The following is a 13,433-nucleotide window of genomic DNA, read 5'->3' as shown; positions in this document are numbered from 1 at the left end:
TTGACTGAGAGAGTGAGAATGGGAGGGAGGGAGAGATGGCGAGAGAAGGAGGGGCCGAGAAGAGTCTAAGGAGAGAGAGCGGCGCAACAGAACAAGGGAGTTATTCCTGTCCCACAAGCCTTTGTTTTGCGAGTACATGTGAGTTGTGTGTGTGTGTGTGACTGAGCTTCCTCCTGACCAGCAGTGAGCCTAAACTGTTTGCACCCCCTTCCACCTTGTCCAATTCTAACCCCCCCCCCCCCCCCAAACCGCCTCACTGCCTCCCTCCCTCCCTCTTCATCTTTCTATGTCTCTCTAGGGTCAGCTGTTGGGCCTTTGTTCCAGAGGCATTGTGGGGGATTATCCAGTGTGGCCGTTCATTCGCTCGGCTGTCCGGTAAATGGGGCCAATCGCGTGGCTCACAATCCTTCATACATATTTCATAGGGGTTTTTAACAACTTCTCAGCAGAGCCCAAAATTAAAGGACAGATGTACAAACAGAGAGGGAGGAGAGAGGGATGGATGGAAAGAGGCAGCGAGGTGGTGGAAAGGGAAGGATGTGGAGTTGCGTGTGTGTGTGTGTGTGTGTGTGAGAGGAGTGACGCCTGGAAAAGGCAAACAAGGTGACTGAGAGTGAATCTATTGCCAAGCAGGCTAAATCTGAAAACGAACCTTTTCTCTTTGACTTTTGGTCCATTTTTCAAAAGTGGAGTAAAAAAGTAAGCTTAAATGTAATGCCTTTAATTTGGACTAGCAAAACACAGAAGGGGTAAACTTTCTTGTCTTGCTCATGTTGAATTTTGGCTGGCAAACGCGTGCGGCAGGCAGCAGCAAAGCATTCAAAAATCAACCAATAAAGAGCTCTCATGAAAATGAATGCTCTCGCCCTGTGTAACACAATATGAAAAGCGGAAGACGGAGTGGGAAAAGGGGTGGAAAGAATCGGCAAAGATGATAAGGCTGCAATACCCTGACATTTACATTGTGCTTGGTGTTAGGGGGCCTTCTAATCAAGGAGAAAGGCAGGGTGGAAGAAAAAGGAAAGTAGGGTTGATAGCACTAAGGCGGTAAATCAGTCTTTTTCAATGGCTGCCCCCTCTCCCCCACGACACTCTCTCCCCATTCTGTCCATCTCTCTCTCACTCGTGACAGGTTGCTTTGAGACAGAAGGATAAGCTCTTTTTCAGAGAGAGGGAATCGGATTTCCTGCTTTTTGATGAGATAATAAAATATGACGGAGGACAATAGGAGCCTGTGGACGGCTTGCTGGGAGCTATTCACTCGAGCAGCAGCCCTCATCTTAAGACTGCTTAGACAAACGTTTAAAAAGGTAGCCAGAGGCCCAAGCCCTCAAAATAAAGGCTACTGTTACACACTCTGTGTGCAAGTGTGTGTGTGTGTGTGTGTGTGTGTGTGCGCGCGTGCACGGGCCTGTGTCTTTCGCATGTGTTTCGGTAAAGCCTGAGAAATCTCTTCTCTCTCGGTGACTCAGGGTTGGCTGTTTGTTTGACCAACGTGTTTCTCCCCTTTGCTTTTGGGAACTGTCAGGAGATGTATTGCACCTTCTATTTGCACAGTGTTAGCCAAACAAGACAAGACCCTGGAAGATAAGGCTGTATGCGTGTGTTTGTGTGTGTGTAAGTGTGAGTGAGTGTTCTAGCAAGCTTTTGCCTTGAAGGATGAAATGCAGGGACACAACATAAGCCCTCGCTGCAAGCCAGGTTAATTCCTAACCCCAACTCAGCCTGGGAATACCAACACTTCCCATGCTTTTTTGGTCACTGTGTTTGTGTTTGTGAGACGTGGTATTTATAGATTTTGTAGCGCACTCAATGCCACAGATGGGGGGTTATCTGACTCTGATATCCAATAAGTATTTTTGTGATACCCGTGTCTTAAGTAATCTAAAGTTTGCACACAGTAAAGGGTCTGAAAACAAGAGCTGAAACTGACATTTGAGCGAGTCAAGCCAGAGGTTTGCAAACCTCGAACATGCACTGGCCCATAAGCCTCCCGTGCCTCACATATCTGCTCCAATCAATAATCTACAAAGGTCTTGATAAGCCCTTGGTCCATACTGTCATTTTGGACAAACACAACCCATGTCCCCTCTCTTCCTACCCCTCACCACGCTTGCCCCCCCATCCGATAAGATTGTGCCACAGCTGAAGAATCTGACCAATCGGGAAAAGTCACAGAAGATCCGTAGTTAAATTTTTTTCTTCATTTTCGCAACATTGTCCAAAATATAATTTCATTCTTGACATCTCTCATTGGAGAGGTTTGCACCAGCGTTTAGGAGACTGCTGGGACGGGAAATGGGCCTCAAAGCTGAGCAAACATCAGCCACCCTCACTCCACTGATAGCCTTGAGAACAGGGAGCCTTGAGGGTCTGTCGTGCATACATGTGTGTGTATATCTTGCTGTCTGGTGTGCTTATGTGGACACGAGCATAAGCGTCACATGGACTTTTCTCAAGGTGCACTTCTGCTGGCGAGTCAAGGGCATGCCAGGGTCAAAGACACTGATGAAGTCGCTCTCCTATCCCATCCACAATGGTAATTTTTCTTTCCTCTCCTCCTGCTGTCCCTTCAGTTTCAAGAAATTGTCAATTGTTTGAAGGCTACAATCGACAAAACGTGGTGTGTACAAAGAATAGCTGCTAACAGCAGGGGAGCTCTGAAATCACAGTTTGTCCCATGTCTGGAGACTTAAAAATTCATCGACTCAGCTTGCATGGGTGAGAGAAGCCAATCTGGGAGGGGGGGGGGGGGTCACTGAGCGCTGTAACAGGGCCTCCTGAGGTCAGGAAGTCAGCTCAGCTTTGAGAGACTGAGAGCGCAGGAGGCAGAAGGGAAAGAAAGGAGCAAGGGAGTCTGGAAGATAGGAACAGGACATCTGGAGAGGAGGAGAAGAGGGGGAGGGAGGGAGAGGAAGAATAGAAGGGTAGGAGGAAGGAGGGTGTTGGGTGGGTGGGTGGGCAAACAATAAAGGATGGAGCGCAAGGAGGTGCGGCAAAGGAGGGAGGATAGAAGATGGATGGACGGATAGGAGTAGATGGAATGGAAGGGCAAGTGAAGGAGCAAGATGGCAGGAGACGAAAGAAAAATAATAAACTGCAGATTGGATTGAAGGAGGGAGCGTCTGGCATCAGTGGGGGAAGCATGAGTGTGTGTGTGCGTGCATGTGTGTGTGTGTGTGTAAGATATTGGGGGGTTGCTTTGACACATCTGCAGCTCTGATGCACGCCCTGGTCATTTTGGCATGCGTCCCTTTGCCACGCTTCATTAGCCTCTCTCTCTCTCGCTCTCTCTCTCTCTCACACACACACACACACACACACACACACACACACACACACACACACCAAGGGAGACCAAAATGGTCCAGAAATAATGACATAATCAGCAGCTGTGCCACAGAGCAGGCTGCCCCTCACAAGGTGACCAGGGACAGAAGGAGGAGCGAAAGAAGGAGGGAGCAGAGGGGAGAAGAAGAGAGGAAGAGGAGGATGAGGTGGGTGTGCGCTGTTGGAAAAAGCAAGCTAGCACAACAAGATGGTGTGTGTGTGTGTGTGTCTATGTGCACGAGCAGGTGAAAAAGGAGCAAAGGGATCATGTAGTTCTTTAAGTGATTCCTTGCTACCCCTGTTGCCCCAGGCTCTACACGCAGCTCCGGTCATTTAATCGGAACACAGAATAAATCTGTAAATCACATATATGCACACACACACACATACATGCAAACACACACACACACACACACACACACACACACACACACACACACACACACACACACACACACACACAGCCTTCACAGTAAAGAAAAGACCTGTCAGGGTGTGTCAAACGGGGGTCCTTAATAGCCCCAAGCTATTCAGCGAGAAGCAGATGATCACACGCTCTATTCTTTTCTTTCTCTAAGTCTTCTCCGTAAGAAAAAAATTCAAAAGTCATGAGACAAGTTTGAAGTGGCGCTCACGGTTCAGTGAAGGTCTGGGTTGATATCTGAAGGTTTGTTAGAATAAGATCCATTTTGTAGATGCGCTTACTCCTGCCAGCAGATACCACCTGGGAACAGTAATCTTGATGCAAGTCTCACTTTGAACAATTAGCACCACAACAACAAATGTCTTCACTTCTTTTTCGTTGGTATCTTGCCAGCTTGTAAGAAAGCAGAATTGAAGTGAAGAATTGACGAACAGATTATCCAAAAGGTAAGTAAAGTTGTTGCTTTTTGGGGAGATGCTGATTTTTGAGCTTCAAACAAACAAACAAACAAAATTCCTTCCACCTCAATTCCAGTGACACGGCAGAGTGTAATATCCCTAATTCTATGACGGCAAACTTTGGAAAACGGACCATTCGAGCCTGTTATCGTCACCAAGTTATTACATCTCACAGTCTTATTTATCTCAGCCCGAATCTACGAAGGTCTACCTGTGACTCAGTTCAGGTTTATTAAAACAACAAATATGATTGCACAACGCAAGACATTTCCCGCCCTCAGGTCAGCATCGTTGCCTTAACTCGAAGGCTTTTCATCATCTCTCTGAAAAGCAAAAGGCAAACATATTCATGAATATGTTTACACAAGACGAGTGGATTATTTTACGTATTGCCGCTGCGCGTGACGCATTGCTCTGCAGATTTAAATGTTCAGGAGGAGAGGTGAGATTTTAATAGGCAGGAAAGTAAACCAAAGTAGATGCTGTGTAGACGAGATGAGGGAGAGAAGAGGGCGATGGGAGGTGTGTGTGCATGTGTGCTGTTGACATAAACCCACTGGCAAATTGTACTGGTTGTATTTTTGGCAGGTCTGAACCTAAATCTATACCGCCAGCTTCTCATCTCTCGTGCTCCATCTTCTACCTCCTTTTGTCTTCAATCGCTTTTCAAAGAGAACCCTAGAGCCGTTTGAGTACAAGCGCTACACCTGTGTGAAAGCCTGTGTTTTTAGGTACTTATGTATGTTTATACTTGTTTGCGTCACTGTGCATCCAATGCAGTGACTCTGACCTTTTCACCTCAAATTCCCTGAGGTCAAATGCGGTCAATGCCACCCCATCCCACCTCCGAGCCCCACAGACACACACAAACACACCGTAGCGTATGTGGTGAAGGAATAGGGGGAAAAAAGGGGGTCAGAAATGAAGGAGTGCAAGACGGGGAGGGGATAAGCAACAGTGGCGGCAGGAGGAGGAGAAAACAGACATTAGCCTCTCTGGGTGGAGAACAAATGGAGCCCCGAGAGGGACGTGAAGAGGAGGAACGAGGGAGAGCGGGGGGAAGGAGAGGTGAAGCACACAATGCTATGGGGCACGGCGGTTGGACAGACAGCATCTGCTCTCAGCTCTCTGTGGCTCTGGTAATGGATGGAGAGACACTCAGAGCACGGGAAGGAGGGAGACGCTGGGAGGAGAAGTTGGGGAAAGGAAGAAGAGGATGGACTAAAGAAAGTTTTGTCCCTTAGCTTTAAGAAACAAATAAAAACACAGCAGAGAATCTCCATGGCAGGATGTTATCAATTCAAATAGAGAGATGACAGACGGACAAAAGGGGAAGAGAGAGAAAAGGAGTGAAACATCTTTGCAATAGAAAAAAGAGCAGCTGATAAGGGAGGACACATGATACCCGGGTGTGTGTATGCAGACGGGGGCTTCTCACCGCCTTTGCTGGTACCTCCCTCTCACATAGAGATCACAGGGACTTCCTCTTTAAGCGCCCAGGTGTGTGTATGTGTGTGTGCCCTCTGTGGGAGGAGTGGTCACTGACAGAGAAAACTTGGCCTAGGCTGCCTTATGGAAATCTGAGAGTTTCCCAGAGCCATCATAAAACTGCCTCTTTATGAGACCCTCAAACTCTTTCTCTCCCCCCGCTGTCTCTAACCCATTACCAGGTCACACACATTCCTGTCTTATGAAAGATGATGTGTGTTGTCATTGGAGGTTCAAAGACAGGCAGAGGGGCTGCAGAGTAAAAAGAAAAAGGACACTAAGTGAGAATTTTCACTTGAGTCCTCACATGAAAGCGCTGCTCGCTCAAAGTCAAGGCTTTGGGAGGCCGGGTGTGTTTCGGAAGACTTTGATGGCGATGGACAGAGCGAATGAGAAGCGGAGAAGAAAGAGAAGAAGAGAGGGGATCAGGAGGGGGGTTTGAGAAAAGAGGAAAGTAGAGCCGGGGTCTAGATAATTAACGGCAAGCTCTTTAATTACTGCTGGTGTTCATTGTGCCAGAAGGAATGTGACAATTATGCCATTAAAACTTCCTAATAGGGGGGGGGGGGAATGGGGGAGGGATAACGGAAGACATGCAAAAAAGAAGGATGAAAGAATGAAAGGAGGGAGGGAACAGAAGGAAGAGAGAACGACGAGAGGGAATGAGGGAGGAGGGATATGAAAGGAAAAGGGGAAACAATCGCGACAAAAGAGAAGCTGGGAGGGAGATGGGGAGCGTTTTAGGCCAGCACAGTGACAGAGCAGATTAGCATCAAACAAGAAAGGCCACAGACGTGTGTGTGTGTGTTAATGTGTGTTTCAGTGTGCGATCACTGAAACAGAGGACATATTCATTCCAAAGACGCCACCAAGGTGGATGGAACTTTGATGATGCAGAATCTGGCAAAGGGAAAACTCAGTGTGTGTGTGTGTGTGTGTGTGTGTGTGTGCTTGCTGAATCTGCGTAGGCTCCTGTTTCAAGTGGTGGTGCAGGCAGGTAGGGGAGGAAGAGGAGGAGGAGGTGGAGGAGAAAGGGGAGAGATCCACAGAAAAGGGCCTTGGGGGCATCCTGATACACATCCAGTACATTTCCATCTCCACATTACCTCTATGACTCACACACACACACACACACACACACACACACACACACACACATAAGACGGGAAAAAAAACATAACAAATGTGTCCGCGCACATATGTAATACACACAAACACATCATTCCCACACAAACATCAAAAAGCAAAAAACACACAACCCACGCACCCGCACTCACACACACACACACACACTCACACACACATTAATAACACCCACACATGTGCACCGAAAGCCACACACTAACACTCTTGCACGCAGAGTCTTCGTGCTCACCAAGGCGGTTGGTTTGTCAGGGGGGTTAGAATTTGCATGGCTGGGCAAATTTTCCTTGTGCTAAACTCTAATCAGCTCCTGTATCTCTCAGACACCTGCCCAGCAAAAAAAAAAAAAAAAAACCTTAATATGCAAAACACCTTCCCACCCTCCTCCACCGCTGCAACTCCTCGGCCAACAGAAGACTTATTCACCTGGCCTCTCTCACTCTTTTCCTCTCTGTCTGTCTTCTTGCAAATTTTTACATTTATGTATGCAAATAGGCTGTTCCCCTTAAGCCTGTTTCAACAGTAACTTCCTGGTTCCAGGAGAAGAATGATAGTCTTGTCTAAAAGGTGCCTCATCTAATTTATGCTTCAGAAACAAGGGGTTTTGTCGGGGGAGGGGGTGGCATGTGAACGCTGTGTGGGCAAGTACGGGATATTGACTGGATGTTGCGTGCATAGTTTTTTAGGATTTGCAAACTCCAGTCATGGAGATTACGTGAGTCACGCAAACCTATCCAAGAATGTCATTTCGTGTGTTTTGTATGTATGGTGCCATTTGTAGTGTGAGCTTGTACGCTGTGTGTGTTTACAGGTTCACTTAGTTACATTTTTCAAATTTACTTACATTAAAAGCCAAAAAGCCAAACCTACTTGAAATTTAAACTCCATCTTCAGCCAACCTTTACTAGTTTAAGCCATTAGTAGTATTAATGTGCAGTCCACATATGAGCAACTATATAATTAATATATATCATTCTGCATAGAGCATCTTTTAAAAGATCTCTGTCGGCCTGACTGTACACCCAGCAAATTTCTGGAGTGGGGTGTTTTTTGGTAGCTCGTTTCCCAAAAGGGACTTCCATTTCCTGTTAGGGGTGTCAGGTGATTCCTCACAGGGAGAGCATAATTTGATATGAAAGCTGAAGCAGTCTTCTGGAAAATATCAAATTTAAGGGAAAAAAAGAACCCTTAATGATTAGAACACAATAAAGACATAAAATAAAATAAAATCCTTACCATTGTCCTGTCAGAGTAGGTAAAGCGCTGCTGTTGTTTTAGTTTAGACCCGAGTCTTACTGACTCACGCAATAATTTCTGCGCTCCTCACGAGCAGTTGAATAGAAGGACTTTCCTTCTGTTTTGCTCTGATGGCCTTTTGCCATATTAAGACCTCATATGTGCCTGCTACACTCTTTCAAAGCCTCCCTTAAGAGGGTTGAAGATGGATGTGGGGAACTGCGTGTGTGTGTGTGTTTGGGTGCACATAGAAGAGCCCCAGTGGACAAATAATGACAGAGAGAGATAGACGGAAACACAGAGAAAGAGAGTGAGGCACTTTAAATGTGAGTGCTTGCAAAACTCCCACTGCTCGCAAGGGCACTTCGCTCCTGCACGTCATCTCTCTTTCTCCCCCCCATCTCTCCTTCCACCCTTCTTTCTCCCCTTTCCATTCGCCCCTCAATTCCCTTTTTCCATCCCTCCCTTCATCGCTTTCTCCTTTGTCTCTAAGCTCTCACCCTCTATCCCCTATCTATCCATCTCCCTCTTCCCCCTTACCCCCCTCTCACTCTCTTTCTCTCCCCTTCCCCTCACTAAAACAGTAGGACGCTTAACCTTGATAACAGTGAGATTTTTCCCCCCTCAAAGTGACACACACACACACACACATATGCTGGAGAAGTGCTTTGCCAGCATGCCAGGCCGGTCCAAGGGACGGCCGTACCCTTCGAGGTGAACAGGACACTGGGAAATGCAGCAACAACAAAACCCTCGCATACACAGGCTCAATCTCTCTATAACAAATACACAAACACGAGTGCTCACCTGCATACACACACACATGCGCGCACACACCCCAAATCCAACTCTCTTCAGGGCCATCTTAAAACAAGCTTTTAAAAGGTCTTTTGTCAGCTGACATTGAGAGAGTTCGGGTGATCCTGAAACATCATACACACACCGCCACACACGCACGAAGGTAGGCAAAAGGAGAAGTGAGAGAAATGAAACACATTAAAGGTGAAGTTGCCTGCTGAGAATTTATGATTGCAATACGCTAGAAGATACACACATAAACGTCACGCCACAGTGACAGGTAAATGAATACGGGGAAGTAAAATGTCGTTTTTCAGAAACAAACCTGCAGACACACACACAGGCGCCCTCCCGAGAGGAAATTAACAACGATAAATGCAAAACTGTTAAGTTGTCAGCGAGGCTTCTTCCTCATTAGATGAGTTTCTCACGAAGACTGGAGTGAAAAACACGGATCTTCCGATCTGGTGATTCGGAACTTTCCCTTCACACAAACCCTGAGAAAATGCACCGTCACAAACAAAAACACTCTGGGCTTTATGTGATGGCGCAAAAGCTACCTTATACTGTGCATTACAGCACGGTGTCACAGGATGTATAAGACACTTGAACTCAGCATTGAGAACAGTTGCAGTGAGACAGTGTCAGAGAGGACACGGTGTCACAGTACCCGCCTACATCACCAGGTATCAGGTGAAATTCAGCAGTTTTTTTTTTTCTGCTCATAAGGGCGGCATGTGTACTCAGTTCCTCCTTAGGAGCATGTGCAGTTTTTACGGTGTGGCGTGCACAGAATCGCTGAAACCTGGCTGGTGTTTACCTCAAAGTCGTTGGCCTTGTTGTAGTGCATGTTGAGGGCTCGGAAGAGCTCGCAGTCTCGGCTGACGCTCAACTCCTCTGTTCCGGTGACTCCGTCATTGATGGACTGCCGGGCAAACTTCTCCATCTGAATGTAGTAGAACTCCCGGAAGTTGCTGAACCACTTTATCAGCTGGGAGGTTATGCAGCGGTTAAACTGGAATAAGAGATGAGGGAGGGTTTAGCACGTTTTAGGAAGACTGCTTCACACGAAATTCAATTCAAAGACATTTTGAAATATGCAAATACGCTTCGTGCAAACTTTACAAAGACAAGGCTGTCTTCTGTAGACCTAATTAAGCTGTTGGATTTGAGCGTGAGGGGAGAAGAAGTGTAAGGATGACACAGTGTCTTTTCATATACGAGAGCTGAAGCGTGATCTGAGGTGGCGAGAAACCCGGGTTATGGAGTGAGGGAAGATAATAGAGATATTAACTAAGACAGCAAGCCGTGAGGGGGGCAAGGCGAGAAAAGAGGGAGTGGAAGAGAGTGTATGTGTGTGGCTGTGGTTCATCTTCCCCGCTGGGAGCAGACCTCCCCCCTATCATAACCCTGAGAGTGGAGGGAGAGGTGGAACAGAGGGGGTGAGACCGCAAACACATAATTGACCAGAAAAACGATTAAGTCATCATCTGAAGCGCCCTGGCCCGCGGGGGGCTCAAACATGTACTTAACCCCATTCACCAATTACACTCTGATCCTCCTCCCCTTTCCGCACCTCCCGCACAGGAAGAAAGGAGAAGAAAAAGAGCAAAGAAAGAAGGAAAGGAGGAAGAGAGACAGAGATAAGCACTGTGGCTATCTGATCTGTGCCGCTCGGCTGGATTCAATAGGGCGAGGTAAACCTATTAAGAAGCTCTACGGGTCTCCCAGCTCTTTTTTCCGGCTGGCCTCATCAGTGAAAACACACTGTCTAAACATCCATACAACTAGATAAGGACACCAGGGGCTCAGGATTTTGCCTAACCATAAAATGTTGCACTCAAAGTTGTAATTTAATTCCTAAAAACACATACACACAGAACATTTTTGCTTTGCTGCTCAGACTCCTTGAAACTGCTTGAGCTCAAAATTTTGAAAAACTTGTACCCCTAAACCATCGCCCACATCCACACACACAAAAATACACACACACACACACACACACTCACAGGCCTTCACTCCTCCCTCCTTTCTGCTCTTTCTGTGGTGCTTGAAGAATAGGAGGACAAAACGCTACTAAACGCTGAGCGGACTGCTCGCTGGGGAGGCAGAGCGGTTTTGACATGGAGATTAGACTCTGGCCATTGTTCGACAACACAGACACACAAACACACAGACACACACACTTTGTAATCTGGGATGGCAGTCAAACACACGCAAGCGCACCAAAATGGGAGGAACCAAACGGGCAGAAAAGTTGGGGAACCAGAGGTGGTGAAACAGCCGCACCAAGGTGGAACAGGGCTAAAGGAGTGGGCCGTGCCTTTCTGGAATGATCAGCGGATGACATAATGGCGGAGTGGAAAAGAATAAGTCCGCTCGACATTGTTTGGCAGGGGTTTAGGAGGGTGTGTGCAGAGAGGAGGGGTAGCATGGCGGCTGTCCTAAAGTGCAGGGTGAGCATAAATGGGGTGGAGGGGAGGGTTGCAAGAGAGGAGGATGGGTGCAGGTCAGTGCTGTCGGACAATGGCGTTTCACTGGGGGTGGCGGTGCGGGGGGTAGAGGGTAGGAACGTGAGCAGTCAGCAAGCTGGGGTCGTGACATCAGAGTGTCAAACAAACAAACTACTGACACTTACAAATACCTGGGCTGCACGGGGCTATTCTTAAACACACATAATGCAGCAGGCTGGCGAAGTGTGACGGTGCACAAACGCGTTGTTTCACTTAAGTTGTCAGTGTAGCGTAAAGCATTTCTCGCATTCTATTGGGGGCAAATTAGTGAATTGGTGTTTGTTTGGCGAATCCACGAGACCGTGCGTGTGCGTGCGCGCATCTGAGCACATGCACAATTGAGGACTACATACTGAGATTGAAATCAGTGAAAGAGTTGCCATCGCTCATGCAGGAGACCTTAGGTGTCACTACAGCTGAGTGACGGACACATTTGTCACTTCGGACAAAGATTACTTTATTATACCGACAGCTTGGGAGAAGATGTATTAGGGCTCGACTGCAGTAGCACAGGGCATACAAAAAAAAAGATACAATATTTACTAGAGTGCAGGTAAATACACTAAATTATATTATAGCCGCATTAACTGCACTCAATACACTCAGGGATTTAATTTTGGCAAGTCCCCCTACAGCTTCCAGCAGTCTTGGTTCATTAAGTTGCTGGTGGGGGGACCGACACCCCCTGATAGCAGCTAAGGACGAGTGTGTTCAGTGTAAAAGGAGGGAATCGGTTCAAAGGAGCACATCACTGCAGCTCCTTAATCAGAGCTGGCAGGGGTCAGCCAGCACAGACATGAGATGCAGTGAGGAAAACGTCTGTGTGTGCATGTGCGAGTCACACACACACAGCATATAAGCATATATAAAGGTGTGTGTGTGTACGTGCACTCACTTGGCTGAGAGGCAGATGAGAGAGAGACAGTGAAAGCGTGTTTCTCACACTCACACTCGAGAGCCTGTGAAAGGTCAGCGCTTAGTGTTAAGAGCACAAGATAGAAAGCGCCGCACACACGCTCACACGCATGTTGTGCTCATGCACAAACGCATACTTAAGACCACAAAAGGAAAACACTGCAGTATCTTTAATCTGAACCATATTAGTAGCCTGCCAAAAGTATTCCAGTGCTTTGACTGTCACTCACAAACTTCACACGCACATCATTCATATTTATGTAGACTGTTTTAAAGTAGATTTTGTTTTTTGTGGTGTGGGGTTTATTCAGATGTTATTCAGATGCTGAAAGGCATGCAGATGAAAGGCCAAACTGTCTCTCTCGCCAACATTTTCTCTGATATGGTGGTCAACAATGGAGCAGAAAGCACACAGATGACCTCAGAGCGCTAAGCTACCATCCAGAACAACCGGAGAGGAGAGCAGAAAGACAGAGAAGCCTGTGCGGGCCTCCCTCGCTCTCTTTCTCGTTCTCCCGCTCTCTCTCTCGTAAGCCCCTTCACAGTCATCAGGGCTTTCCAACGTTTCCTGTTTTCGCAGGAGTGAATTGTGGGAGATAATCTCTGGCTGCCTATTGGCTGACTGCACACAAAAAGCGGCCCTGGAAAGCGGGCTTTTGTTACTGCGGTGACTCAAAATCCAGCCGCTGGCTTTTCTTTCTCCCCGGCCCCGCCGAGGCGCACATACCATGCCACACCATCAGCGAAAAAAAGAAAGGAGAAGGAATGACATATAGAAAAGAGAAAAACCGTCCTGGCCTCTGCTGCCGCCACAGCACATGACTGGCCCAAATGCTGAGGCTTGTTGCTAAAAGCCACAGAGAGATGGACCAGAAAAATAAAAAGTGCAGGTGAGGGAGGTTGTGGCTGCTTGAAAATGAAAGCGAAATGTAGAAAAAGCAGCAAAATCAAAGCTACCTATAATTCATATACTGTAAAGCCAAAGTACAATAACTTTAGCTGACTTTATTAATTGACTGAATACGTTTATCTAATATTTCATTATTCGCCAATCATTATAACAATATCCGTAACAATAACAGAGATGTCTTCGAGCTAGTGAGAGGATATTCTGTCATATCAACAATG

General features: G+C 47.0%; 1 protein-coding gene across 6 annotated transcripts in view; it reads right to left on the bottom strand.

Annotated features, from left to right (window-relative positions):
• LOC147312567 (prospero homeobox protein 1-like) overlaps positions 1-13,433 on the bottom strand; it is a 35,662-nt gene that overhangs the window by 6,713 nt on the left and 15,516 nt on the right. For all 6 annotated transcript variants that reach the window (XM_086264052.1, XM_086264050.1, XM_086264048.1 and 3 more), the window contains one exon: positions 9,698-9,892. In XM_086264052.1, coding sequence (XP_086120178.1) covers positions 9,698-9,892 — 195 coding nt within the window. The remainder of the gene's footprint in view (positions 1-9,697; positions 9,893-13,433) is intronic.

This window comes from Aulonocara sp. 'chitande type north' Nkhata Bay, linkage group LG15 (genome assembly GCF_057382095.1).
Source record: "Aulonocara sp. 'chitande type north' Nkhata Bay isolate Kocher_YH1m ecotype deep benthic linkage group LG15, A_spYH_male_GT1.1, whole genome shotgun sequence".
Classification (NCBI taxonomy): domain Eukaryota; kingdom Metazoa; phylum Chordata; class Actinopteri; order Cichliformes; family Cichlidae; genus Aulonocara; species Aulonocara sp. 'chitande type north' Nkhata Bay.
Note: the sequence above shows the minus strand (reverse complement) of the source record. Positions and strands in the feature narration are given on the sequence as shown.